This window comes from Urocampus carinirostris, chromosome 10 (genome assembly GCF_059441175.1).
Source record: "Urocampus carinirostris isolate Australia breed hairy pipefish chromosome 10, RoL_Ucar_1.0, whole genome shotgun sequence".
Classification (NCBI taxonomy): Eukaryota; Metazoa; Chordata; class Actinopteri; order Syngnathiformes; family Syngnathidae; genus Urocampus; species Urocampus carinirostris.
The window spans coordinates 14501921-14527845 of record NC_142358.1 but is presented as its reverse complement, the minus strand read 5'-3'; the positions used below and the strand labels follow the sequence as shown (position 1 = coordinate 14527845).

General features: G+C 38.2%; 1 protein-coding gene across 5 annotated transcripts in view; it reads left to right on the top strand.

Moving 5' to 3' along the window:
• Positions 1 to 880: 880 nt before the first annotated feature.
• LOC148357872 (alpha-actinin-4) overlaps positions 881 to 25925 on the top strand; it is a 57338-nt gene continuing 32293 nt past the window's right edge. For 3 of the 5 annotated variants that reach the window (XM_088346528.1, XM_088346527.1, XM_088346529.1), the window contains exon 1: positions 881 to 1282. In XM_088346528.1, the coding sequence (XP_088202654.1) occupies positions 1157 to 1282 (126 nt within the window). In that variant the 5' untranslated portion in view covers positions 881 to 1156. The remainder of the gene's footprint in view (positions 1283 to 25925) is intronic. The other 2 variants (XM_088346526.1, XM_088346525.1) reach the window with 2 other exon arrangements.

Here is a 25925-nt window from a genome sequence, read left to right as displayed (position 1 = left end):
CTTAATCACAAGAGGTCTCAAAGGGGCTGTTAAGAGATCAGACCACTATTAAACCAGCCCCTGATCTAAAACCTACATGGGGGGAGGAAAAACTCAAAAACCTCAGCATTAGGAGAATGAACAGACAGTACACAGGCATCATCAACATGAAATAGAGGTAATGACAGAATGTCCGGTTGATAAGTTTCTGGCGTCAACCTCATTCATTAAGCTATGGTATAAAAGTGTGTTTTAAACCTAGATTTAAACAGTTCCACTGAGGTTGCAGATCAAATCTCAGAGGGCAGAGCATTCCAAAGAACAGGGGTGATTTTCAAACTTTCATGTGCAGCTTTTTAAGGCAGTGGAGATTTTTTTAAAGAATGTAAAATGTATCAAATGTATCAACGGAAGCCTTGCTGTTGTAAATGATAGTGGGATGTTTGGGCGCGTTGAAAGGGATGGGCAGGGCACCTGTATGATGCGGCAGGGGTAAACCATTGAGAGCTGTCTGGCCCTGCTGTTGAACAGAAGAGTGTGTTGTGCCACCCTGACCCGAGTGACATGGCCGCTTTCTTGTGTCCGGGTTTCATCTGGAGGGACGAAAGCATGACCAACTTAGTTGCCGAGGTGCCTAACTTGTTTGGGTGTTTGGGCTTTGGGTTGGCCATGGTCCAAAAATGTTTGTGTGTGTTTTTTTCTACTTTTTCCCTTTTATTCTCTTTGTTATTGTATGTGTTTGTCATGCTGTCGGTCACCCCTCTTGACCAAGGTAGATAGATAGATAGATCAACGGAAGCTATTCTTACAAAACTACTCTAAATATGGAGGCTTTACTTTGAAGGCATACACCGGAAGTAACGTTCCTCAAACACTGATAGGAGCGACCGGGTTCCGCCCAGCAGCCTCACTCCACGTTCAGGGAAAGCTTTTCTTCTACCAGAGAGCAATCTCCCCACCCGCCCGCCTTACCCGCGAACACCGGATACTCCAGACCAGCCCCCCTCTCCCCAATAAAAGAAAAAAAAAAGAAGAAAGACGAAACCCTTGCACGGTGGCGGCGAGAGAAGGACTCCTTCCTGCGTCGTGCTTCCGTCCCTAACCCGGCATCTGGTTCTCTTTTATTCGTTTGGATTTTTCCCCCCCTGGTTGCTTGATATTTTTGGGTTTGCGCGACATGGTCGACTATCACGCCACCAATAACCAATATTCGTCGGGCGGGCCTCCGACCTACATGGAGCAGGAGAACGACTGGGACCGGGACTTGCTGCTGGACCCGGCGTGGGAGAATCAGCAGCGGAAGGTAAGAAGCAGCCCAGGCCGCGGTGCGCTTGTGGCAGGCAGGCCGGTAGTGAGTGAGTGAGTTAATGATTGAGAAAATGGCAGGGCAGGTCATGGGGCGAATGCGGATCTCATTTGCCCCACTTTCCCCATCGTTTTTCGCCGTTTTCAGTCAGGTTCGACATTCTTTTACTCACCCCTGTCCGGTTCAATTACAATTGAATTCCCTGTGGTTTCCTGTCGCGCTATTGGCACCTTATTGAAGGCATTTTACACCCCCACCCGAAGCCGCCCACTTCAACGGAAACAAGGCGCCACATTGTCCAGTAAAAGTCCAACTTACTTCGTATAGGCTTCAGGCTAAATGTTACGAACCCTGACATTGTTCGGTGTTTCTTATTTTGGGGCCTTGTTCAGTTGGGTCGAAGATAATTCTGTCAATTAGTTTGAAAAAGTTCAATAAGTCAACCATTACCTGAGCTTATCTGACAATTGCGCGCAGTGTACAGTTCATCGACTTTGAGTGTGTGGGAGTTTGGATGTTCCTCACTCCTACTAGTGGAACGCAGTGATGTAATACGATTTTGGGTCACAAATCCACAAATTAGACCAGTGTGTCATACTCAGAGCTTTGAGATACCGTTTTCATGTTGTATCACATTAGATTTAATCGTTGGATAGCTTATAATTGGGTTTCCAACGTTATGAATTTAAATGAACGCAACCACGGACGGAAGCACGACACAATTTCCTGGTCTATTTCTTCCAAAAGCTTAAACTAAGTAAATATTAGTCCCCATTACATGTTAAACATTCTTGTTAACAATTTGACTGATAAGACTAATGTGTCATACTCTGAGCTTTAAGCTTCCGTTTTCCATTTTATATAACATTTGATTCAGTCATTGCACAACCTATTTTAGGGTTTCCCACGTTATATATTTAACTGAACGCAACACAAATATGGACATGATTATGTTACAATCATTATTGATGATTTATAACTACATAAAAATAGTCCCTTTTTAAAATGTTCAAAGAATGGGTTTCTTTCCTCCGCATGTATGTTGTTTCCGAATTCCAAGATGGCAGGTTTTCGAAATAGAGGCCAAAAACAGATGAGCGGTTCCTTCCAAATTTTTATTTCGTCATATATTCTAGGAATAAATGAACTAACAGACAATGGATGCAGCAATCATTTTGGGCAAAGACTAATGTGGTTGACTAGTGATGACAAAATGAAGCCCCATAAAGCAGTGAAGCCCTGCAGGAAAATATTACACACACGCACGCACGTTCTGTATTACTTTGTGCTTGTGAAATAAGAAGGTAAAGTGCTTTTTCATTTCATTAAAAAAACAACATATTTTTTCCCAATTTTTGAACTCGGGTAGTCCATTTTTTTTTTGCAGAGGCTTCCATCTTCTTTTGAAAAAAAAACAAAACAAAACACTTTTACATGGTAAAGATGAAGGAGGGGGTCATGGATGTGTGATATCAAGTTTGTAAAGAACTTCAAGCGTGGATTTCTGTGATTCCCAGTACTTAAAGGACTTTCAACTCTGGGGGTGTTTCTTCGCTGCTTTTATTTCGATCCACACTCAAAGCTAGCAAATCGTTTCCTGAATCAGTCTCGTGGTACACCTGCTTCCCAGCCCTTCAAACGTTGCTGCATACGTCACCAACACACCTGATCCACTCATCTGAAATACTCTGCAAACACTTCAGGGATTCAAGCCGGGGAGCACATCACCATGTCTTACACAAAAAGGGCAGTTCACGAGCTGATTTAAAATGTAGTACAAGTCAAACATGCAGATGAATGGACCACTATTCTTCTGAGGACCGCCTTCATCATCTTTGGGGAAATTGCACTCAAGCCTTTCAACCCATAATGAGGAAATCAATTGTATTTGGTTAACACAGACAAAAGCTGGACTTCAGTTAGTATAATCTTCTCAGGAATGTGTTAGTTCAGACATCCATGCACTGAAATGGATGTTTCCTGTATTCCACTCTACGAAGTAAGATTATATTGTGAAATAAAACACAACTGAAGTTCCATATTTAGGACTACATTAACAAAGAAGTTACAAATGAGGAAAGCACACTATCATGACTAAATATAGGCTCCGAACATATCTCAATATTACAGCAAAATGTAAAGTACTGCAACTAGAGTTAAATTGACATGCCCAAGTAGGTGTGATAGTTTAAAATGATTAATTTTCTGTGTTTCATTGAATGTTACATTAAGACAATCATTCTGTCAAATGGTGCGTTTTACTTCATCTTTGGGATTCAAATAATTACTTAAAACTTATACAAATAAATCAAAGAAAGCATAAAAATATTTAAAACTACACTCACGAGTGTAGAATGGTTGAACTTACCCAAACCGATTGTCCATTGTTTAACACTTCTGCAATATTCAATGTTTGTATGTGTTCATTCAAGATTTCATTTACAATGGACACAGGGAAGCTGTTTTTTAGTAAGGCGGTCACTCACCAACACTACCGTTTTACACATTAGACAACCACTTTTCTCCCCTCAAAAACTACCGATCTTTAAGAATATCTCCCGCTTTTTCAAATGTCAAGAACATTCAAAAATCTTGACCCGAGACCAGCATTTTAATCTACAGTTGCTTTATTTTAAAACTGATTTGAAGATTGCATTTGATTTCCATTTTTGGTACAAGCCTGCCACTTCCGGTTCTAAACAAGAACACGTTTTTTAAAAATTTTAATATTGTGTTTTGCGCGTAAAAATGAATTGTGTGTTAACATCTGCTTTTTAATGTCAAGAGGTTGGTTATGTATAAACACTGTGTTGGACTTCATCTTTGGAATGAAAATGTATTACTTCAAACTCATTCAACAAAGAAAGTATATAAATGTTTGAAGGTGAGTCAATAGTGTACAACGGTTAAACTTACTCAAACCAATTCACCATTGTTCAAATCTTCTGCAATATTCAATATATGTGCATTCAAGAATCAAGATGTTATTTACAGTGGAGATAGTGAAGCTGTATTTCAGTAATAAGCACTTCAGAAAGTTAAAATGGATATATTACTTGATACAATAGGTCCCGTGAATAAGTATAGCAGGTTTTGGGCTGCACGATTAACCAAAATCGAATCGATATTGCGATGTGATTTAGTGCGATTGTGTGAACGCAAGACACTGCATTTTTTTATTTCAAGGATTTTTTTTTGTTCTAGTTTATTTCAGTGATGGAGTGTTTGGGCAACCACAATTGTCAAATTTCTGGTTTTAACAGTGCTGGCCAATCAGAGGCAAGTTTTACCAGAACTAGCCAAAAACGAGAAAGTTGGGAAGCAGTGTGTTCGCAACTGCGATGGGCTGGTGTAAACTGTCGAACTATCAAACTTGCTACCAAAACAAACGCGGCAGATAGTAGCTTTAGCGGCCCTTTCCATTGAAAAAAAAGTATAAATTAAATTGGACTCTGAGGAAAGTTAAAAGAGAAATGCAAAGAAATGCTGATCATCAGTGGGTGCTCCCTGGATTGTTATCGCATCCGTAAATCGACAGAGGCAGCGTCGAAGATAAAGCTATAGCAAGGCTGCTGGTTTGGCCTTTTGCTACGTCTAGGCTAAAAACTTTCACAGGAACCCCCTGACTAGTTACCAATGCCAGATCAATCACCCATGAAAAGGATGCCCTAAAGTTACAACCCGTTGGAAACGAATCTTGTATTTTAATCATCGTGGAGACCTTGAAGTTGCGGTTACGCTATGCTAACGTGCGGCTTGCTAGCCGCTCTCTAATTTTCTTTCTTACTCTGTAAAAATGTTTCGTTGTAATGTCAATAAAAACAATTTCTTCAACTTCAATTCTGTTTATATTTGTAGATCCTAGTAGCTATTTTGTTAGTCATATTCTCTCAGTCTATAATGGCGGCATTTTGAGGTAAGTTTGCATGTTGCTATGTTTAAGTACACAAAAAAATACAGCTTTTTTTCATTCAGAATAAAAAATCTCATGGAAATATCAATACAGGTCTGAAAAGTCCCTATTAGGTTGTTTTATAAAATTGTGCAGGCCTCAGAGGTGTATTTGGCATAATATTTTTACACTTAGCAAACACCCGGATGCGCACAATATAATACAATTTAGGTTCATAATCTTTTTCTTTTTGAATATACATATTTTATTTTATTTTTTAAATAATCCTAGTTTTTAAATTTCCTATATCAACATTGTGCACAAGGGTTGCAAAGAAAATTTCGAAGGCATTTTTGTGTTGATGACAATATAGACAATCTTTGATCTTAAACAAATTTACAGTTGATTATTTCAGTCTCAAATTACATTTGTGCGGGTGTTACTTTTTAATCACGTGTTGGGGTTATGCCTTTTTTTATTTCAGTCATGGCACTGTGAGAAATCCTGACTGTAAACACTCAAAACTTTTATACAACATATAACTAAAGGTAGCACTAATGCATTTTGTCTTGGTAGTGACTGTAATGAATGGAAAAGAGGCAGAACGACAGTTTCCAGCCCTCAGCAGGGAGCATGTTGAGGGAATAATGAGGAACTATTGCTTAACGGCGTGGAATGGTTGTGTGTGTTTGTGTGCGTATGCTTTTGTCCGACTGTGTGTGTCATTCACTGGTCAGATGACTGACATACTAGCAAAGTAGCGTGACACTATACCCAACATTCATAGTGCACTTTTATTAGGTCACTTCGTATCTTTATTTTCTGGTCATCAAATGAGCAGGTTCCAGACATTTTCCTGCGACCAAAGTTAGTCCTGAGCCGAATTTAAAAAAATCATTGACTCCTTGTGCAAACACGAACACTCGTTGAGGTGGTTGATGCGGGAGACAAAAAGTGACACTATGGGAGAAGCTCAACTGATTTTGCCCCTTTTACTGTCCCGACTGCATAATTGGTAGCATGCGACAACCAAGGGTACATTCCTTTGGCATGGTCTCGCTCGTTGTGCCAGTCATTGTGCAAAAGAATCGTTTAATAGGTCGCGCAATTGACACCTTATTTTGGAGCAAAATAACACCAGCAGGCGAGTTTGTTTCTGTGAGCATATTCTCTAACTAGCTGTTCTAGTGTCTTGCACACTGCACAACTGGGCCAATGTTAAGGATGGGCACAAGGAAGTTGGATGAGCAGGTGTGGCAGTTGTATTGTCAGCAAAGTTGCATTACCAGTGATGTTTTTAAAAAAAAAAAATAAATCTGAGGTGAAATTCTAGTGTGACATTTTCCAACCCCCCGCCACTCCCCAGAAACTCATTCAGATCAGTTATTAATCTAGGTTTGTACGTGTGCTTGAAATCCTTAAAAATGCTTGAACTTTATGTAAATGCTTGGATTTTAATGCTTTGAAGGATTGAAAAGTGTTTGAATTTTGGCTGAAGTGCTTGTAGATGCTTGAAATTGTTGCCGTGTTTCTCAACCAGTTATCTTATAAATAAGACCTCCATCTACTTCTCTGGTGGTTTTGCTTTGTCATTGCATTTTTTTCTTCCATCATGACAAACGGCAGCTTTTATTTGTCATCAGGCATTGTCCTAGGAAGTGCCATCGCCCCTATTGGACAGGTGCACTATTGGACCTAAACAAGGCACTATGAAATGTGTTATGTTTAGTGCAACGATTCCGTATCAATTTCAGCTTTTATTATAGGTCATGCAAAAAAAATTAAGGCAGGGTTTACCAGTTGTATATTGTAATGGGAAGAACTTCCTGCAACTGAAAATGTAACTTACATATTACCATCAATTTTACCCTATACATATATAGGTAGAGATTTGTCAAAAAAATATTCCTTGTTCAGATCCGCAAATATATTCTTTTTATTATATAATATATATATATATATATATATATATATAATATATTCTTTTTTTTTATATTCTCTTATTATTAGCATACAAATAACCTAAACTTCTTATATGTAATAACTTGTGAAGCCCTTAGAGACTATTTGTGATTAAGGGCTATACAAATAAAAATGACTTGACTTGAATTTAATCAAGATCTAAAAATCTGTTAAGAAATGCACACGCCAGATTAAAAAAATGCATATGCAAATCACAGATATATCTGTGAATCTGCAAAATACATGATTCACATTGGATTTGTTCTTTCAATGATACTGGAGAAATTGGAAAATTAGCTTTTGAAGGTCCTTAAAACTGCTTGAATTTGCCCTGGAAAATGTGTGCAAACCCTGAATAATGCAGTAAGCTATTAAAAGTTTGTTTAAAAAGAACCCAAATAACCTTTCATCCAATTTTATAAAACCGTCACTTCATTGATAAGCAATCAAAACAGACTAGCTTCTCTTGTCGTTCTCAGGGATAACAAGTACCCCTGGCACCATTGTTGTTGTTTTTTTTAATAAGTCACCGAGCAAAATCATTTCGTCTTCAGTAGCTTTTTTTAATTCCTTCCTTCCCTATTCCTCTTCCTGTACCTGCTAAAATATGCCCTCACTTCCTTGATCACTTAGAAACAAAGAGGTAATTGGAAGTAAGTGAAATTTCGAAGTTGGATATGCCTGTGTAATTTTCCAGTACTCTGGTCTACTTATATCTTACTAGCATTTGCCTCACTTTCACAATTTATCCCTTTTACTCCGAAAGATTGTCAGTCGTCATCCACAACTATTTTTTCCATCACATCTCTAATTAGAACATTTTTGGGTAACTTAGCATGAAAGCAAGCCCTCCTGGGCAACACATTGGTCGAAATGTACCTGCAAATTTGCTCTTTTGCTAGTAGCTATTAAGACTGACAGCTTGGAATTTAATGCCACTGTCTTCCTAGGAATTGTCTCTGACTTTGCCATGCATTTGATTATCTTAAGTTAATGAGGTGTCCCAAACATCACCTGAATTCATCCATTCAAATTTGAGGACGGTGTCACACATTAAGGACCTATTCATGCTCTGTGAATCAGGAATCATTGGTTGTGTACGTCAAGGATGTGTCATAGATACATCATTGAAATCTTATCCTCTTTGCATGTTGAAACGTGCCTCACTATGTCCTTGCTGCATAGTCTACAAAACGTGAATCTTGCTGGTGACAGTTGGCCTCCACATATTTCCAGAAGGAATTGAAGGGGTGTGAAAATGGTGTGGGGGTGGTAGAGCAAACGCAGAGAATGGGTAAAAACATCATTAGAGAAGTGGAGCATAATGTTTTTCAATTTTTGAGGAAGAATCTAGTTGGCCACAGGGAAGGACTTGCATAGGTCTGTAACCTCCGTAAAAACATGCAGTGACACTCATCCTTTTATTGGCAGTATCCTTTTGGCCTCTAAGTATATATTTTGCAGCATCTACTTTTTTCTACTTGTACATTGCATATTTCGATTTGTTATATCCAACAGAATACTATTTTTATGACTTTTGCATTTTACTCAGTGATGGTACAAAGAAGTGCATAGCTTTTGAATCAATGCAGCTGGTTACCTATAAGTATTAGACAATGTTCCCTCCCTTTGGTTTGTGATTTTCGAGAAAGATGAGACCAAGGATAAGATTGGAATGTAGTCATGAAAGGAATGACGTTAGGTCCACTTCATTGTATTCGTGTGAGTTCTCGCCTTTGTGTGCACTTGAGTGTATTTTAATTTTTATAAAAGTTGCTCCAAGTTTGTGGTTGTCTGGTGGGATTGTGGGTGGGGCCCTCACTGTCATATTAATATGCTCCATGTTTTCGAAGTCGGTACCAAGACTTATTTTTCCTGCGCCATTGCCAAGGTGGGCATGTACTGGACAATGTTGCTGTCTCATTAAAAAAAAAGGCAGGACTTGCAAAAACTTAAAACCGGGCAAACGTATGACGTATTGTTTTTCTATATTTTGTTTCACTGCTTTCCAAGATTGATACTTACAACAGACACAATTGTGTTTGCCTTTAGATATCATTGTACTCTTGTTTAGAGACAAATGATTAAGAATGTATATCCCAATTTTAAGAAAAAAAAACTCTGGGGAATGATTTGGCAAACTGTGAGTTTGATAAATAGGCAACCAATTTCCGCCTCAAAACTAATCGTTTTAAAAACAAAGTCAAACTAGTAGGAAATATTTGTCCACATTCCTCAAAGGGACATTTGCTGCTTTAGATACAATGGTTCTGGGGTTAACTTGAGCAACTACCCAAATGATCAAATTATTCTCAAAGTATTTATTGGTGAAAGCCCTTTTTAGGTTTTGATTAATGGATTCCAGCACTCCCTAGTCTTTATTTAACGAACAATTAGCAGTTGAATTGGTGTCACTTCTAACAGACCTGGCAAATATTTCAGCCTTGTGTAAACGGGACTTCAGCTGATTGTGACCCGACAGGACCTCGGATGTCATTTGTGGTCATCGAGCTGTTATTGGTGCCATGCAATCTTGTTAGCTGTGTTTACTCTGAATCAGGTGACAGGCATGAAACAAAGGTGTATTTAATTCAATTGTTTCCCTTTAGAATTTGGTCTGACTCTTATCTGGTGGTTTCTTGTCACCCGTCCACATGGAGTAGAAACAATAAGCGGCGTCTCGTAAATTGGCTGTAGGGGAGGTGTTTTTGTGAAATCTTGCTTTAATGCAGGGGTCTCCAACGTGGTGCCTGGAGGCACTATGGTGTCCCCTAAAGACAGCTGAGGTGCCCACAGACCTGTTCAGAAAATGGCTCACCAGTGCTGGGTCAATGATATTATCCATGAAAATGAAGTTTTGGAGGTTGACGAATAGATCTGTCACAATTAGGAATTTCTGGAGACAATGAATTGTACACAAATAGTCACAATTGACGAATATATTGACTATTTTCCCTTCTACATTATATGTTACTATGATCATGCAAGCTTAACATTATATATATTTTACACCTTAATAAAGATGAGCATTTTATTTGTATAGAAATAATCAAGAAATCATTAACTTAAAAATGAGTTCCGGTTATGTTAAAACCTTTTGAGGAACAATACACAGGTGACTTAAAATGTCGTAAGGTTATTGACTCAACTTTTCAGTCATTAAGTGCAAAAATGAGGTACACACATGTGAAAATTACACTTTTCAACACACACACTTAAAAGTATATACAGCAGCAGAGCAGATACATTTACTGTATCCTTGCTTTGTTTCAAGTTTTAAGATTTCAACACATTTCAAGTAAATGCAGGTAATGGCAGCAGACAAAAACCTCCTTTCTTTGCTTCAAGTTCTTAGGCTTTGAAAACAAAGACTGCACCTTTTATAGTGTGGATTATACAGTACTTGATTTTCTTACTACTGGAATATTGTTTTTTAGCCTTCGAGTAATAGGAAGATGGGCAAGTTTTTCCTTCTATGAAAAAGTATTTACATTTTCAAGCAGAACAATGATTAAGTATACACCTATTCACTATTCTGTATAAACTTGTTTTACAGTAATTCATTTGTGGTTGTCCCCAGTTGTAACAGATGATTGCACTGGTCCCTCCTCGTGAGTTAACGTGAGTATCCCTGATCCACCAAGACCACCCCCTCCTACCCAGCCAGCTGATTTCAGGTCAGCTGTGGGTAAAATCCTTCATTCAGCCCCCTCCCCGTTCTCTTCAGCTGACCGCCATCCAGAATCCCCATCCAGCAGACGGCCAGCCAGAGGACAGAGCAATGAGGAATGTAGCCCCCTAGCCCACCGTACTCTCACCCCTCTCACTCTTTTCACTTATGTGCAGCCATTGGACAGTTTGATGAAGCTCAGACAGGCTGTGGGGTTTTTGGGTGGGGGGCGGAGGGGCTGTAACATTCCTTTGGTGGCTCATTCTAGGGTGGGGGTGGAAGGGAAAAGGGGGCTTATTTGCTGGAAAGGGGGTGGGGTGTCCTGTTTTTCCGCCAGTAAACAGTGAGGCAGAGTTGGAGGTTGCAGTTTGCATAAGCAGTTGTAATAAACCGTCAAATATTTTGATTATATTTTTATTTCGGACTTTGTTTTTAGCTTTGTTCGAAATGAGAGGAAAGGTTACATTGTCAGCCTCGTATTTTTAGATTACATTGTCAAGTAGGTCTGCAAGGTTAGTCGACGTTGTCGACAAATCGATAATAGAAATGGTCGACTATGAATACCATTGTCAAATATTGTCGCTATAGACCTTTTTTCAACAAAGAAAGGCAACTTTACACCTTTAAATCTTTACGCCTGTCTGTAGCAGTAGCATAAACATGGAAAGGGCGGCTTCAACATTGCGTATGCGTACCAAAACTTCTAAAGTTTTCGAGAATTTTAGCCCTGATACGGCAAAAACAAAGCAGATCTTGCGTATCATGGCAGTACCTTAGTGATGCACAAATACTTCAAAAGCACTTTAACCAGTTAAAGGAAATGGAGTCTGACTTGCCCCTGTAACATTCAGGCCACTACCGTTTGAGATATGCAGTGTACATTTTATACTTGTTTATTTCACTAAAAAAGAGCTTGAGTGTTATGCCAGACTGTGCCTGACAAACTTATTTGAAATTAAATGCATGCAGTCTGGAGAACAAACATCAGTTGTTAAAAGGGTTTAAAATGACACGTCAGTTAAAATGGTAAACCGTTTGATTTTAAACGATTGATAATCCTTAAGCACTTTTGATACAGACTTTGCAATTGACCAAATGTACCTCAAAAAGGCAAGTAATATTTGTTTTAATGTTCCACAGCCTCTAATGAGCCTGTTTTTGGTTTAGTTAGATTTATGTCTCCACTGATTGGAGACTGCTTAATTGATTTTAGATGGGGCATTTGTATTTAATTTTTGTACCAATCTGCAGTATGTTCAATAAAATATGTGGGTTTTTTTATTGTACCAATTTTTCTTGTGTTTATTATCATCTGCCACAAAAGTTAACTTCATGCTATATTCAAGAAAATACTCGCCGGCGACTAGTCAACTATTAAAATAGTCGTTAGTTGCAGCACTAGCATTAAGTCACTCAGTCTACATTCTTTCTTTAAAAACGTTTAAAGCCGGTTTCTACTTCGAAAGGACCGCACCAAAAAAATACAATTTGCTACTCACACTGGCAAATTGGGTAATATTTGTAAGAGATTACTATAACAAAGATTAATTGGAGCCCTAAGTCGTACTCTTATATTTTAAAACCTATTTAAAGCAATTTAGCGGGTTTTCTTTTTGCTTATAAGCTTCACTGTAATCCCAGTGAACCCAACATTTGCTATTTTCACCTAAAATACGTTTTATTCTCTGCATTACTTCGTTTCCATGTCTTTAAATTGGTTTAGATATATTTCACTGTGTTGTACGTTTAGACTGGTTGAGCTCCACCATGGTTCTTTCCACATGCTCCATGCAGCATCTGGCTACCTCACGCACACCCGCCCCTTTCACTGAGATTACAGTATATCCCAGATCAAATGACCGGATTATATCTTGATGTGACTAAGGATTGACTCGTGTGTTTGTGTTGACCGTGTATTCATCGCACTGCGTTCACCCATCACAATTTCCGCTACAGTTAATCAGGGTTTTGGAAAAGCCTGCTACTAGCTGGACGAATGCTGCATAAAAATATTTAGGGCTGGCTCAAATCTCTGGAAATTGCGGATGTACATATGCTTTTCAAACTTTTTCGGGTATCGCTTGAAGATACTTATAATATTTTGAAAATGTTGTCAACCCTGCAGATATTCTGCTGTATTCCCATTCACTATGGCCTAATGATTTGGTATTATGACTTTACAGTTTTCCTTATTTCTCATATTTCATTGACATGTTTCTATCGAGATGGGTATCTGCCCAGTTTGACATCAATAAAATCAATTGAGCGGTTTACATTTGAGCACATTCTGCACATAATGTTGATAGGCCAACCGGCTAGACTGGGGTTGCCGCTGAAAGTGAAAGTAAAGGTGACTGCACAAATATTTTACAAAACACAATTTAATTGCAGAAAATATTTTTATGGGTATCTTAATTTATTTTTTCCAGTTATGTATGTGCTACCTAAATTTGCTACGAAATAAAGTATCTATCTATCAATCTACGACTCACCGGACATAATTAGCATGCTAAGTACTATGAAATCAATGCTGTTTTCTCAATTAGGAATGTGCAGTTGTGTTTTACTGACACCTATTATTATTATGTGACTTATTTATCTTCTTGGATGTGGATTCAGTGTTGCGTTTCTTTTTAATTGGAAATAATGTATGTATTAGGCAAGTACCATTTGTGATGGGCTTACTTGGCTCATTGTGTAACTGTAACCACTCCATTTTTAATGTTTGGCTTGCTAGTGAAGTGGAGTCATTTGTAAGTGGTAATTTGGTGCTTTCTCTATTAAAGTTCTATCTCAAAGTGAGAATTGAACAGCCTTATTAAAACATAACCCGTGTGGTTTAGCACTAAACCCGTCTGATGTTTTAATGCGGTGATCCTCGTGTCCCAGATTCTCTCACGCGACCCCCTACCCTCGAGCCTGTTGGCATGGAGGTCTCCAAAATTTACTTTAATTTTTCAACCCCCACTCCTTGCCTCAGTATACATTATGTTTGGAGACAGCGAGTCTTTGGATGTCCTTTAGTCTCATTCCATGTTAAGTTTATCCCATGGTGGAATTTTCTGAATTTACATAAAATTGTCTAAGACATGTGTTGCTGCACGATTGCTCACACTGTTAATGTTATTGTGACTAAAATCTACATTTTTCAATAACTGATTTTGTCATGTAAACTGGACCAGGTTTCACTTTTTTTGTATAATGGCTATCTGAAGCGATCTTGTGATGCTGGTCTGATGTACTTTATGAGTTTTTAAACTTGTCTACTAATTGCTGGCTAGGCTTGCCTTTATGTTTTTCTGGAGTTGGTGCTCAACGCATTTTTGTGCGATGGCTTTATCACAAAGCTTTTTTTCTGTTCTTCTCCAATCTTCTCATGATATCTAGAATGAGTTCAGACAGTATTAAAGTTGAAACGAGAAAAGTATTTTATAAGCAAATATCTGGTTATAAAATTCAATTGAACAACCTGTTTTCTCATGTGCTTATTTTGATGGATTGGTGCCTGAAAGTAGCTACTGATACTTGCACCAAAATACAACAATATAGATTCATATATATGCCTTAAGCAATATACTAACGCATTGACTCTTAACAAAGGCCAACTTTTCTGATCACCAAATATGGTATTTTTGAAACATTCTAGTGCAGCAGCAGTTGAGTTTTAGCTATGAAGTGCTTGGGTCTCTGTTGCTAAGCAACCTGTTATTACAGCATCTTATTTTTAGTTGCATCCCTGCAGCTCCCCACAACGACCAGGTCGTGGACCGCTTGTTAACCAACACTTCGGAAAACTCCGCATAATAATGGAAGATCTTAGGATCTTCTTTTAAAAATAGACGTCATGTGGCAGAGTTGATTTGGGGAGACCAAAATAGACGATCAAAGCTAGAGAAAGTGGCAATGGAATCTTTCACATCAGCAGAGTTGTGATCAGTAGTACAACTGTAGTCGAAGTAACACGGGCGGTGCGAAAGCTGGAAATGACATCAGCACGAGTCAGACAGGGGCCAACACAGGAGTCTTTGTCGACCCAATAATCCCCCTTGGGTCAGCTTTGATTGGATCAGACGAGATGGGAGGCTCTCGCCCGACAGCTTTGCTGACCCACATTACGACCAAACAAGGCATATAAAAACTGAACTTATCAAGTTTCCAAACAGGGGAACAAGTCACTCACGCAGCAAAAAAGTCATTTGACCTTTTCATATGTAAAAAATTAAAGACCAAGACTAAGAAAAAGTTTCTATGTCAACAAAAAAACAATTGAATATAATTGGGCTTGTTTTGACTGTCACCTACTGGACTTAAAAGTAAGGTACATTGAACATTTCTTTCTTTCTAGTGGGAAATAATTTACTGGTTTACTAATTGTCCCAGTCGAACAGTGAATGGCCTTTGTGGCTTTTCAGGTCTTCTTCTTATTTCCATCCATCATATTTATGGAAGAGTTTTTCTCACACTTTCCATGTGCGGCAACTAATGTTTGAGACAGCAATATGCATCAAACCACAAAAACCAGAGCTTCCTTCTTGTCTTCCAATACAGCACCACAAAGCCCCTCTCAGCCCCTTCTCTTACGGTCAGACATCAGAAAGCTTATGATTTATGTCAACTTGGAAACACGGACACCAATTTTTCTTTTGGTTTTCAAGTCTTTTGAATGTCCATATAAGCACACTGTATTTACAAATTATTAGAATTTTGCTGCTATAGGCATTGATCTAGGCTTGAGTATTATTTCGATTTATCCAACTAAATCCGAATCAGTGTTTTAACAACGGTCATTTGGATAATGATTAGTGCTACAACAACAAATGATACAATTGATTAAAATCAATGATTAAAAGCATTGACAACTAATTAGATCATCGATTTGTTGTATCACGTGATTTATAGGCCACCAAGTACGTTAACTCAATGCAAATCAGTGCATAATGGGAATGTTAATCATATTCCATTTTTTTTTCTCTTAAATTGAATTCATTGCTCTTTTTTTGTTTTGTATAAGTCCAAATTCAATATGATCTGTGGATAAGGTGGTAGGAAAAGAGTATCTTACATTTTGCAGGTGTATAACATACATTTCTATGTATTTTTGTTACGGTAATTGACAAACAAATATTTTTTTTAATAGAAAATTGTTGTTTTTTTCTATCTTTTCAAAACTTCAAAATTTTGATAAATAAGTGGAAATTAGAAATGTCTTTCAGATATCAGATTCACCCATTTAATCGACCGATTCATTGATTATTAACTTAATCGTTAGTTGCAGTCCTAATGATGATAAAACATGATTATGGATCTGTGGTTCTTAACCTGGGTTCGATCAAACCCTAGGTGTTCGGTGGAGTCTGCCACAGAGGTCAAGACACACCGACTCATGTCTATACACCATGACATGCCCCACTTTCGACGGATACAGTTTATGCACGAGACTCATCAAGCGGGAGACCGCTATTCACGTTCTGTATTAAAGCAGAGGTCAATGATAAATACCTTGACTAAATCATTGAAAATCAGCAGAACCAGGTTCTACAGCAACTCCTTAGAACAACAACGCTCTAGTCAATACGTTTTGGCATCTACAAACCTAAATTTATCCAGTGCTAAGAAAAACTGGTGCTTTTTCACCGTTTGTTACAAAAATATTTGAATACTCCTTTTCGGGGATTGTGAACATTAAACTAAAGAAAGGAACAGGCTTTGCTGTGAAAATAAGATGAGAGCGTCACCTGTCAAGTTGAAGCTATGCAAATCTGAACTGGTCTCAAAAAGGGGTTTTGTTCTGCACAGTTCATTTTCTGCACCAGTAAAAAAGATATTTTTCTTGAACCTGAAAAAAAAAAACTTCTATCGGTGATTGTGCATATAAAGCTGGTGGGGTTCAGTAGCTCCAAGAGGGTTAGGAACCACCACTATTGATGGTTGTTGTTTCAAAAGTTCTCAAAATATACTACATTTTTTCATAATTAAAAAAAATGATTGCAACAGCATTCTATTTAAAATGTCAAATCATACAAAAGAACGACCCAACCATTTTGTGTTTTGAATTAATATCTTCAACCTAGAACTTGCGCTGTTAGGTGTTATCATCCAGGCATTGCATACTGTTTTTGTTTTTTTCAATTGGGTTTGCCTTGGCATCCGCCTATTTTATTCGTTCTTCTTTATTTTTGAGTCATTCAGCTTGGACGACGGAAAGATTAAGCCATATAAAGGGATGGTGTGTGTCTGTGTTTGTGCACATCTGTTTTCTGGAATGTGTGAAAGAGCTGGAGTGAGTGTGTGCGAGTGTGCATGTTTTTTGTCTGGTTCATCAGCTAACGGAAACTCTGGACCCTTGCTGGACTTTTTACAAGGACTCCTTTCCTCTTGTTCTCCTTGGTAGCATTCTTCACATACTTTCTCAGTCACTCAAATGTAACGTCAGAGGAGAGCCTCTTTTTCTACTTGACTCATGCTGTCTTTTGTAAAGCTACCGAGCAGTAAGCCATTTGAGGACACCCTCCGGAAGCGTCGGTTAATGATTTAGATCGAACTTTTTTCACTTAATATGTGTTGAGAGTGGTATGAGTTAGAACAGTTAGCTCTCGTGTTCATGGTTGTGTGCTTGCATGTGTGCATACTGCATTTTGTTACACACGAAGAAAGAGAACAATCAGGAGGCGGGGAATGCACTGTCACCTTGATTGCGGTGTGTCGACGGGAGGTTTTTGCCCTGTTACGTCATAGTCGTCACAGCGACAGGCGCTGACTTGGGTGTGTTGCCTTATAAGGTAAAAGCTCTCCAGGTGGGTGGAGACAAGAAGGCTGAGGCGGGACAGGAAGCGCCCTGGTGAGCGGACCAGCCGGAAACTCCTGTCGAGCTTCATTTTCACACCCTTGTAGTTTTTTTTCTTTGTGTGCTTTAGCCTATATGTGGCACTCTATCTGAAATTGGAGTAATGACACAACTTTAAAGTGTACTCATACTGCAGTCATGCACAACGTGTATTGCACATAGTTGTGTGTCAGCACTTACAACGTTCGCTTCTTTTCTTACCCATGGAAAACGATGGACATTTTTAAAGTATTGCTCTAGTTTTCAGAGACAATAAAAAAAATATTGAGACAACAGTATTAATTTTAATGTAGTCTACAGATCATGTGTTGTAGTCTATGTATGATTTAAAGAGTATTTCTAACGCAAGAGATCATTATGTGTGTGGGTGTGCTTTTCTAATCCACTGGGGTCTCTATAACTAAAGGATTGTTATGCTGCATCCTAAACGATTTTCCGTATTTGTGTATCATAGTTTTTGTACCCAAAAATAACTGAAAGTTTGGGTGCACTTTATTCTTGAGGTTTAACGATAGTAAAGTGCCCTATTTAAGCAATGATTGATCAGTTTAAAAATATCGCTGACCACGTTTGCCCAACATTCAATGCATTGCATTCGAACCCAGATAGCAGCGGTAAGAGCACAGATTCTTGACCACTAAGGTAACAAATGATGGAGGAAAATAGTGTAACGATGTGATCAAAACTAAAAAGGCTTTAGCTTTTATCTCATCATCACACTATCTTTACCCACGCTAATATGTTGTTGACTATGTGGGGCCGTGATTAAAATAGTTTATTGACAACATATACTAAGAACATGATACATTTTTTTTTCAATGTATTTAGGTCTTTCAAAGTCCGATTGTTTTCAATACATACAGTACAGCAATGTAGTACTGATAGTAAAGCTAGTGCGATGATGAAATAAAATAGAATGCCTTTTCCTGTGTCATCTTAAATCCTAGTTGTCTAGTGGCTAAGAATCAGCACCCTCAACTGCAGCGATCTGGGTTCAAAATCCTTTGCAAATGTTTTCTACATATTAGTGACCTTCAATGCTTAGTTTGAGCAGACATAACATATTCATACTGATTTTTGATAAAAATTAGAAGTGCACATTATACACAAGTGCGCGTTATACACGAATATATAGGTAAATGATTACATCAAGATGGCGGAGTGAGTTGTTTTGCACAAACCTTTTTTATACAAGAATAATGCTCTGCAGCTGCATTTGATTTGTTGTTGTATCTTTTTAGCAACAACTTGAAGCATCTATACTGCTACGGTTGAATACCTGAAGTAAAAAAAACTTTGCTTTTCTTAACTCATAACGTTCCGGCCGTCAGATTGTTGATAAAATGAATGGGATGGATGGTTTTTTAGGTAAGGCTGCAAGCTATTGTATCACCTGTCTCCAGATAAGTACCCATGCTACACACTTGCAAGCGTGTGATTGCAAAAGAATTCAGTTGAGAATAAAATCCTTCTCTTTTTGTGTGGTTTAGCTTAGATCAGTGTTTTTAAAACTTTTTTGTAGCCAGGGCACATTTTTTTACAACAAAATGTTATAAAATGACACTGAACAGTATGTTTAATTACAATATAATTTATAATGCCCCCAGTTTTTACAGTACAGACACTTGACAATGACATCATATTTGCAGAAAATGATTTATAAATGTTTTTTACAATTTTAAATTTTAAAAAGTGACATTGGATAATTTCTCACGGCAAACCTAACAATCTCTCACAGCACACTGGACTGCCGCCGCAAAGTGGTTGAAAATCACTGGCTTAGATTACTCATATTTGTACCACTTGCCATGATTATTTGGGACAAAACATGAGTGTGTTGCCTTTCTAAAGCGGCCAAAACCGTCCATATTCTCCAAACGGTTCAAGAACAGCATTCAATTTAATTTGGATTTGCCTTGCAATGAGATTTTAGTTGGATTTTACAGTTATAAAGATGTGAAATTTAAGTTAACAGCGCCCTCTTCTGGGGAGCTTTTTTAGGATTTACCGTCTATAAATCCTTAAACAAAATTGTTATGTGATTACACAATCGCACTATGTCACGTCACAATTTTACAGGTTTGTTTAGGGGTTAATGAAATGAGCCACTGGCTCAGGAGTGGTGATAAAGTTTGAATAAATCTGTTTGTATGCTGCAAAATGACTTCTCCTTTTCGAAACAATAACTTCCCAAACGAGTTTCGCATTTCAACTTGATAGGCCTGCTTTACATCAATGAAGCATAATTACTGGAACTGTGTTAAAGGCAACTGTTTAATGTTAATTGAAATGACACAAACTTGGAACATCCAAAAAATGGAAGTTGGCTATTCCAATCAAGTGACCAAAGGCCAAATGACCACATGGAGAAAAATTGTAAATAATACAAAAACCCGCAATGATTTCTGGGAATGCACTCAATAGAACTAGTCATTGTCTAATTTTTTGTCTAGCTAAAGTACTTTATTTTAGTAGAGCCAAGGAGAACTATTGCCATTTCATGGCATCAATATCTGCTAATGAAGTATCAAACTGCTGTATCTATAACTTGCCTCAATTCGTAGTTAATTGCCTATCTTGTAAACGTTCCAATTTTTAAAGTTAATCACGTTGCTTAACTTCACATAAAACCCACTTGAATGAATGGCCTTTATTGTCACTGTACTTCTGTATAATGACAACAAGATAAGGGGATTTCTCCTTCTCCAGTATTTTAAAATGCTGCTGCTTAGCTTCAGCGTGGCTTTTTTGAAGAACTAATCAACACCATGTTCTCCGGAAAAATTCCATGGCCGCTTTTCGAATAAAAGGCCAACACAAACAGCTGATGCTTACGCTGGCAGCTCCCAACGGTCCAGCCGAACGGCTGGTTGGAACTGTGGGAAAATAAGTGTTCTCAACAACAACACATACATTCACAAGTGGGTTCTTAATCATAATGAAGTCAATAGAATAGATATGACAAGAGTGTAAACAGTTTTGTTGTGTTTGAGTAATTAAAAATAAACGGTTGCTCTTTTTAAACTACTAAATTGGCATTGACAAGCTAAATAAAAAGCAAAGAGCCATCAAGCTAAGCCATTCTGTTATACTTTAACAAAATCAGATGACTGTATGTTAAGTTTGAACTTCACTTCCTCAAAGTCGATATGTTATGTAATAATTTACTGGACAGTCAGTCTGTAACAGCCTGTACTATTTCATTCCGATTGAATAAAAATAGTTTTCATTTTCACTTTTAACCCAGGTTGATACAGTAACCACCAAATTAAAACATAAAATGCCTTAAAGCCACAGGAAGTTTGAACATTTGAGACTTGAAAAATATACTTTATTTTCTGCACTATAAGGCGTACCGGATTATAAGGTGCACCCCCCAAAAATAGTCTTGTCATATATTTTTATTAAATAAGACGTATCAGGCTGAAGTGCGCATGAAATTGAGACTATAATAAAAGTTACAGTGTGCATTCTGTTGTTACAGTATATGTTAAATAAGTGTCTCTAACTAAAATCGCAGAACAGTGTGTGTGCAACGGGAATCAAATCAGAGTAGTGGCGGTAAGAGCGCTGACACTATACTAATAGACCACCAATGGTACAGTTAACATATGAAACGGCATTGGAGCTTATTTTATTATCACACTATTTTTACCCATGGTTCTAGAAATTCTGATTTGCATAGTGCATTCTTATGCAGTCTCAATAATGTAGCGGTTTAATATGTATACATATGTAAAATAACTTTTATAGTATTTTGATAGCTTTCTATTTTCTCCGTTCTCTAACAATTGTTGGTTAAGAAGTGGAGCGACTGTTATACCTATCAGAATTCACTATTCAAATCAATGATTATATCATCGGCAAAAATAGTGTGATAATGAGATGACTTTTAATGCCTTATTGTATGTCACCTGTACAACTGGTGGTTTAGTGTCAACGCTCTCACTGCTACTTCTGTGGTTTGATTCTGTTTGCATACAAAGTTAATCCATTGATCATTCATTCCACAAATATGGTGGTATACTGTAAAACCTCACAAGGTAACTCATAACTATAATTACTATATGCAATACCAATCGTATCAATCATATTTTGAGATTTATAAGGCTCACTTTGAAATTTCTGGAAAAAAATTGGTTTTTAGGTGTGCATTCATAATCCAGAAAATACTGAATATTTAATTTCTGTATTGTCTCCAGTCATTTTTCAGTCATATTGCGATCGCAATTTTTTACTTTTCTGGAACAAAAATGTTGAGGCCCTCAAACTCTGACTTTGTACTGGATATCAAATTTGTATACAACCTTAGACAGATTTTTATTTCTTCATTTTCACTTCTCATACATACGCAATGTATAGGTGCCTCTCTTAATGTTAGAACTGTAGTCCTGGCTAACAAGCTGCCCAACATTTTTCTTTTAAATTCTGATGCAGTGATTGTGTCTAATCTTCAGAGCAAATGGCATCATCTGATGGGAAATAACTTTCATCATCATACACTAACAAACCTAAAACTGCTGGCATCTGCCAATCTCAGTTTAAAGTATCTTGGTCTTTCCATTCAGGTTTTTAGATATTGCATTTTTATTGATTTGATAGCCTTTGGTCCACAGATGGTTCACCAGACGCGCTCTGGCGGGTTAATATATGACTTCCCGTTCCGTTGAGTGCCTTTGCCGCACATTCCTGGACAATGAACGTTAACGTCCTCCCTCCACCCACGCTTTGCTTCCTGTAGCCCGCCTTAAGATAGGAAGTGTGGATTAGCTTGGCTGCTGATTGGACAGGGGGGAGCAAAGCCAAAGTGATGGTGTGATATGAGGAAAAATGGACAAAAAAAGTAGAAACTTGGCTGAGTTTCTTTCTTCTTTGATTTAATTCCGTTACATTTGCCACTACCTCACTTGCAATGAAAAGGCAGCTGAACAGTGATATTACCTTCTTCCTCTTGGCCTTTCACATTAACACCCTTATTCAAACATGTCACTGTAGCTTTGAACATTTAATCGGATTGCCCTCATACTCTTCTGGAAAAAAGTAAGACTGGTGTATTTCAACATCAGTGAGCATGTTTAAGATTTCCAAATGTAAGTGCAACACCACCTTGAAAAACAGTTTGGTAGTGCAATGAGCCTCAGAGTATTGCAACAATGTGTCGACATATCGCGTCAGACCATGTGCACTGATAGCAACAACGTGCCAACAGTTTTACTGCAAGTGTTTAGTATTGAATGAGCAAGGTCTCAATTTGCGAAAAATGTGTTTGTGCAGTTTGACCTTCCAACAAAGACAGGAAGTGACATGAACAAATAACAGCCCAGCTTGACATTTTAGTCTGAAAGTAGCCTTCACTTCATCTCCCCTACACCCCACCACACATTTCCTGTCACCTTTTCAAATTCAATGGAAAACTGGCAGTCGTTTAGACCGTAAAAACAGACCATAGGACAGAATGACAGTCCTTGGGAGGGCTTGGGAGTAACTTACTGGGTCAGGAGGATCATCTTGCGCGCACAGGACCAGGATTAAAGTGATGACTGTGTTGTGTCTATGCAACGTTTGCTAAGAAGTTCACCAGCTAGCTATGTAGTTATTCTATACTTTTAGAATCACTCTGATAGCAAAATTGAAAACCTAAAAAAAGGCATATGGCATTATTTCCCATCGACTAGAATGACATCAATTTTCTTTGTCGCACCTAGCTTTGAAATTGAGCCTCAGTGCAATTTTCACTGGGGAACATGAAATTTTGCTGGCATGACAATCATAGAACAGAGAAGACCCACAAAACATTTTAAAGAAATCATGCCCCGAAAGCTGTGGGAAGTTTGCCACATTGGTTTAAAGCTGCCATTTGATGGTCTACTTGGTCATTTCCAGGGTCCTTCAAAGACTGACTACTTTGCCGTGGGTACCAAATTCAAACCACATACATTAAACAGATGGATGTCATGATGGCTAAATATTTGAAACAAGTTTTCATCTGGGCGAGTGCAAAGCTCCGTGGCCAGATATGACTAAAATGCTAAATACGTTAGCACCACAAAGTTTACTCTCATCCAAATGTATTGAAACTTTTTTTCCTTTTTTTCTTTTTTTGAAAACTCGCTGGCACATTAGGCAAGAAGGTGGATCTTTTTACTGTGATAGAATGTGTGTTAGTACATGTTACTGACAACCTGTCCAATTTTGAAGATGTGATTAGCAATATTTCTGCGGAAGAGCTCCACTTTGTCTTTTTTCTCATTTTATCTTGTGTCTGTGTAAACGTTTGTGTGTCTCACTTATTTCACTGCCAAGTGCTGACCTCCAAGCAGCTGTTGAAAGTGGTAGCCGCAGGCAATTTCTTTCATTTAAACCTTTCACTTGTCAGACACACTTGATTTCATTTGTAGGCCTCACCCTGCTGTCCTGGGAGCTAAGGGGGGGTTGGGGTGTGTGTTGTGTTGTTGTGTGGACGGTGTCCAGTTTCTGTTAGCCCTCTACAGTAGCTGAGGCTGCATATCCACTTACAGCTGCAACACATGAGCAGAGCTGCATGGAATGTCAAGTGCGACCAGTTAGTTTTTGGGCCTTTGCCTTCAAATGCTGCCCTGGAAATTTCTTGTGGGAATGTTTCCATAACATGTCAGAGAGTTATTTATCGGCATTCGAAAATTGATTTGGAATGCCTTCATGAAATATTACTGGTGTCCCCGTTTGCTTTATTTTGGTCAAAACAATGAGTTAAAGAAGTTAGCCGTTGAGAAACGGTTTCAGTTTCACTTTTTTACTCATTTCTATTTGCTGTATCCAGGGGTCCGTCAGATGACCCACATATTATTCAAGAACACTAGAAAGATATTATAAAATGTTATAGGAAATGGTGTAAATGTGATGGAATTTTCAAAGAGAACTTTTCCCTGGTACCCAATTTTGACTGAGCTATTACTGTATTTTATCTTGATGTGCTCCGCAAGGTCTATGGCAGTACTATACATACAGCGAGAGGAAATGTTAAGTGCCTTTTTTGATTGCATAGACCGTAAATTTGGTCACATTTGCAGGTAAATTGGTCGCAATTTCTAACCTTTTTTTTCAATCACTGCTTTTTGGCAGTTAATGGTGACAGCTTCTTATTCGCTAATTTTGAGATGCATAACTGTAGATCCACGCAGCAACACAAACCTATTAAAATGGGATCTGTTTAAAAAAGTTTATATAGGCCATAGTGTTTGATTCAAGTGACTATTTTAGCATGTTCAAGGGGTCTTTTCAATAACCTCAGATTGTGTTCAGGGGTAAATTGGGAAGATTATTTTTTCCGGTAATTGTGGTTAAAGACCAAAGTCGGATGACCAAGCACTAATAACGTTAGCGCCACATGGTCAGCCAATGGACAGATGCAGCCGTAATGATGTATAAGTGATGCCATTCTAACATCTAAAATTGAATGGCAACATCTGCGTCCTGTGATGTCAAAGTTACCAGAATGCTTGTGTGGTTGTGTGTGTGTTGGGTCAAAGTTTTTCTCTAATAGGCCTCGATGTCAAAGAAAAGCTGTGGTAGTCCTTATGTCAGACCAGACCAGTCAATTACTGAACTTCATTCACAAAGACAGCCAGGCTCAGTCTGCCATATTAATCCTTCAGGGTACTGCCTGGTCCTGTTCAATCTCAAATTTTACAAGCTCCATGGCACTTTGTTTCAAACAGCCTTTCATTAATGGCTGTGTGTTGTGTTCTCCAATTTCTGCTTTTTTAATCTCCTGTTCCTCTTTGGCATTTCAATAAAGACACTAACACATTGCCTCGGTCCCTGTTTAACAAGCTGTTCATGGCTCTTGTTTGTCATATTGGTTTCTCTCCACCCGAGTCAGTCTTGTTTGTGTTGTCTGCATGTCGCTGCCTATCTACGACCCGTAAACCCCCGTGTAGAATGTCTGAGAATAGAACTTTTTACTCAGGGCCACCATCTCCTGGCTTGTGTCATCTTTGTAGCCTCTTTCAAGCTCCTTATATGTTGCACATGCATTTCTTGAACGTACCTAAAGAAACTTGTTTTTCAATATTTTGGGGGGATTGGGGTGGCCTTTGGACGATACTGTACTTGAAACCGGCCTTTTCTTTTGCCATTTTTATTCCACACTAACAAATATAAAAAAAAAACGTTATGACGAGCTTGAAGGTACTCTCCACCCCACCCCAATGACACATTCCTCGAACCTAATGTGTTTAGTGCCGAACAGCTTTGCTAACAGTATGATGAATGCAGAAAGGTGTGGTGGAAA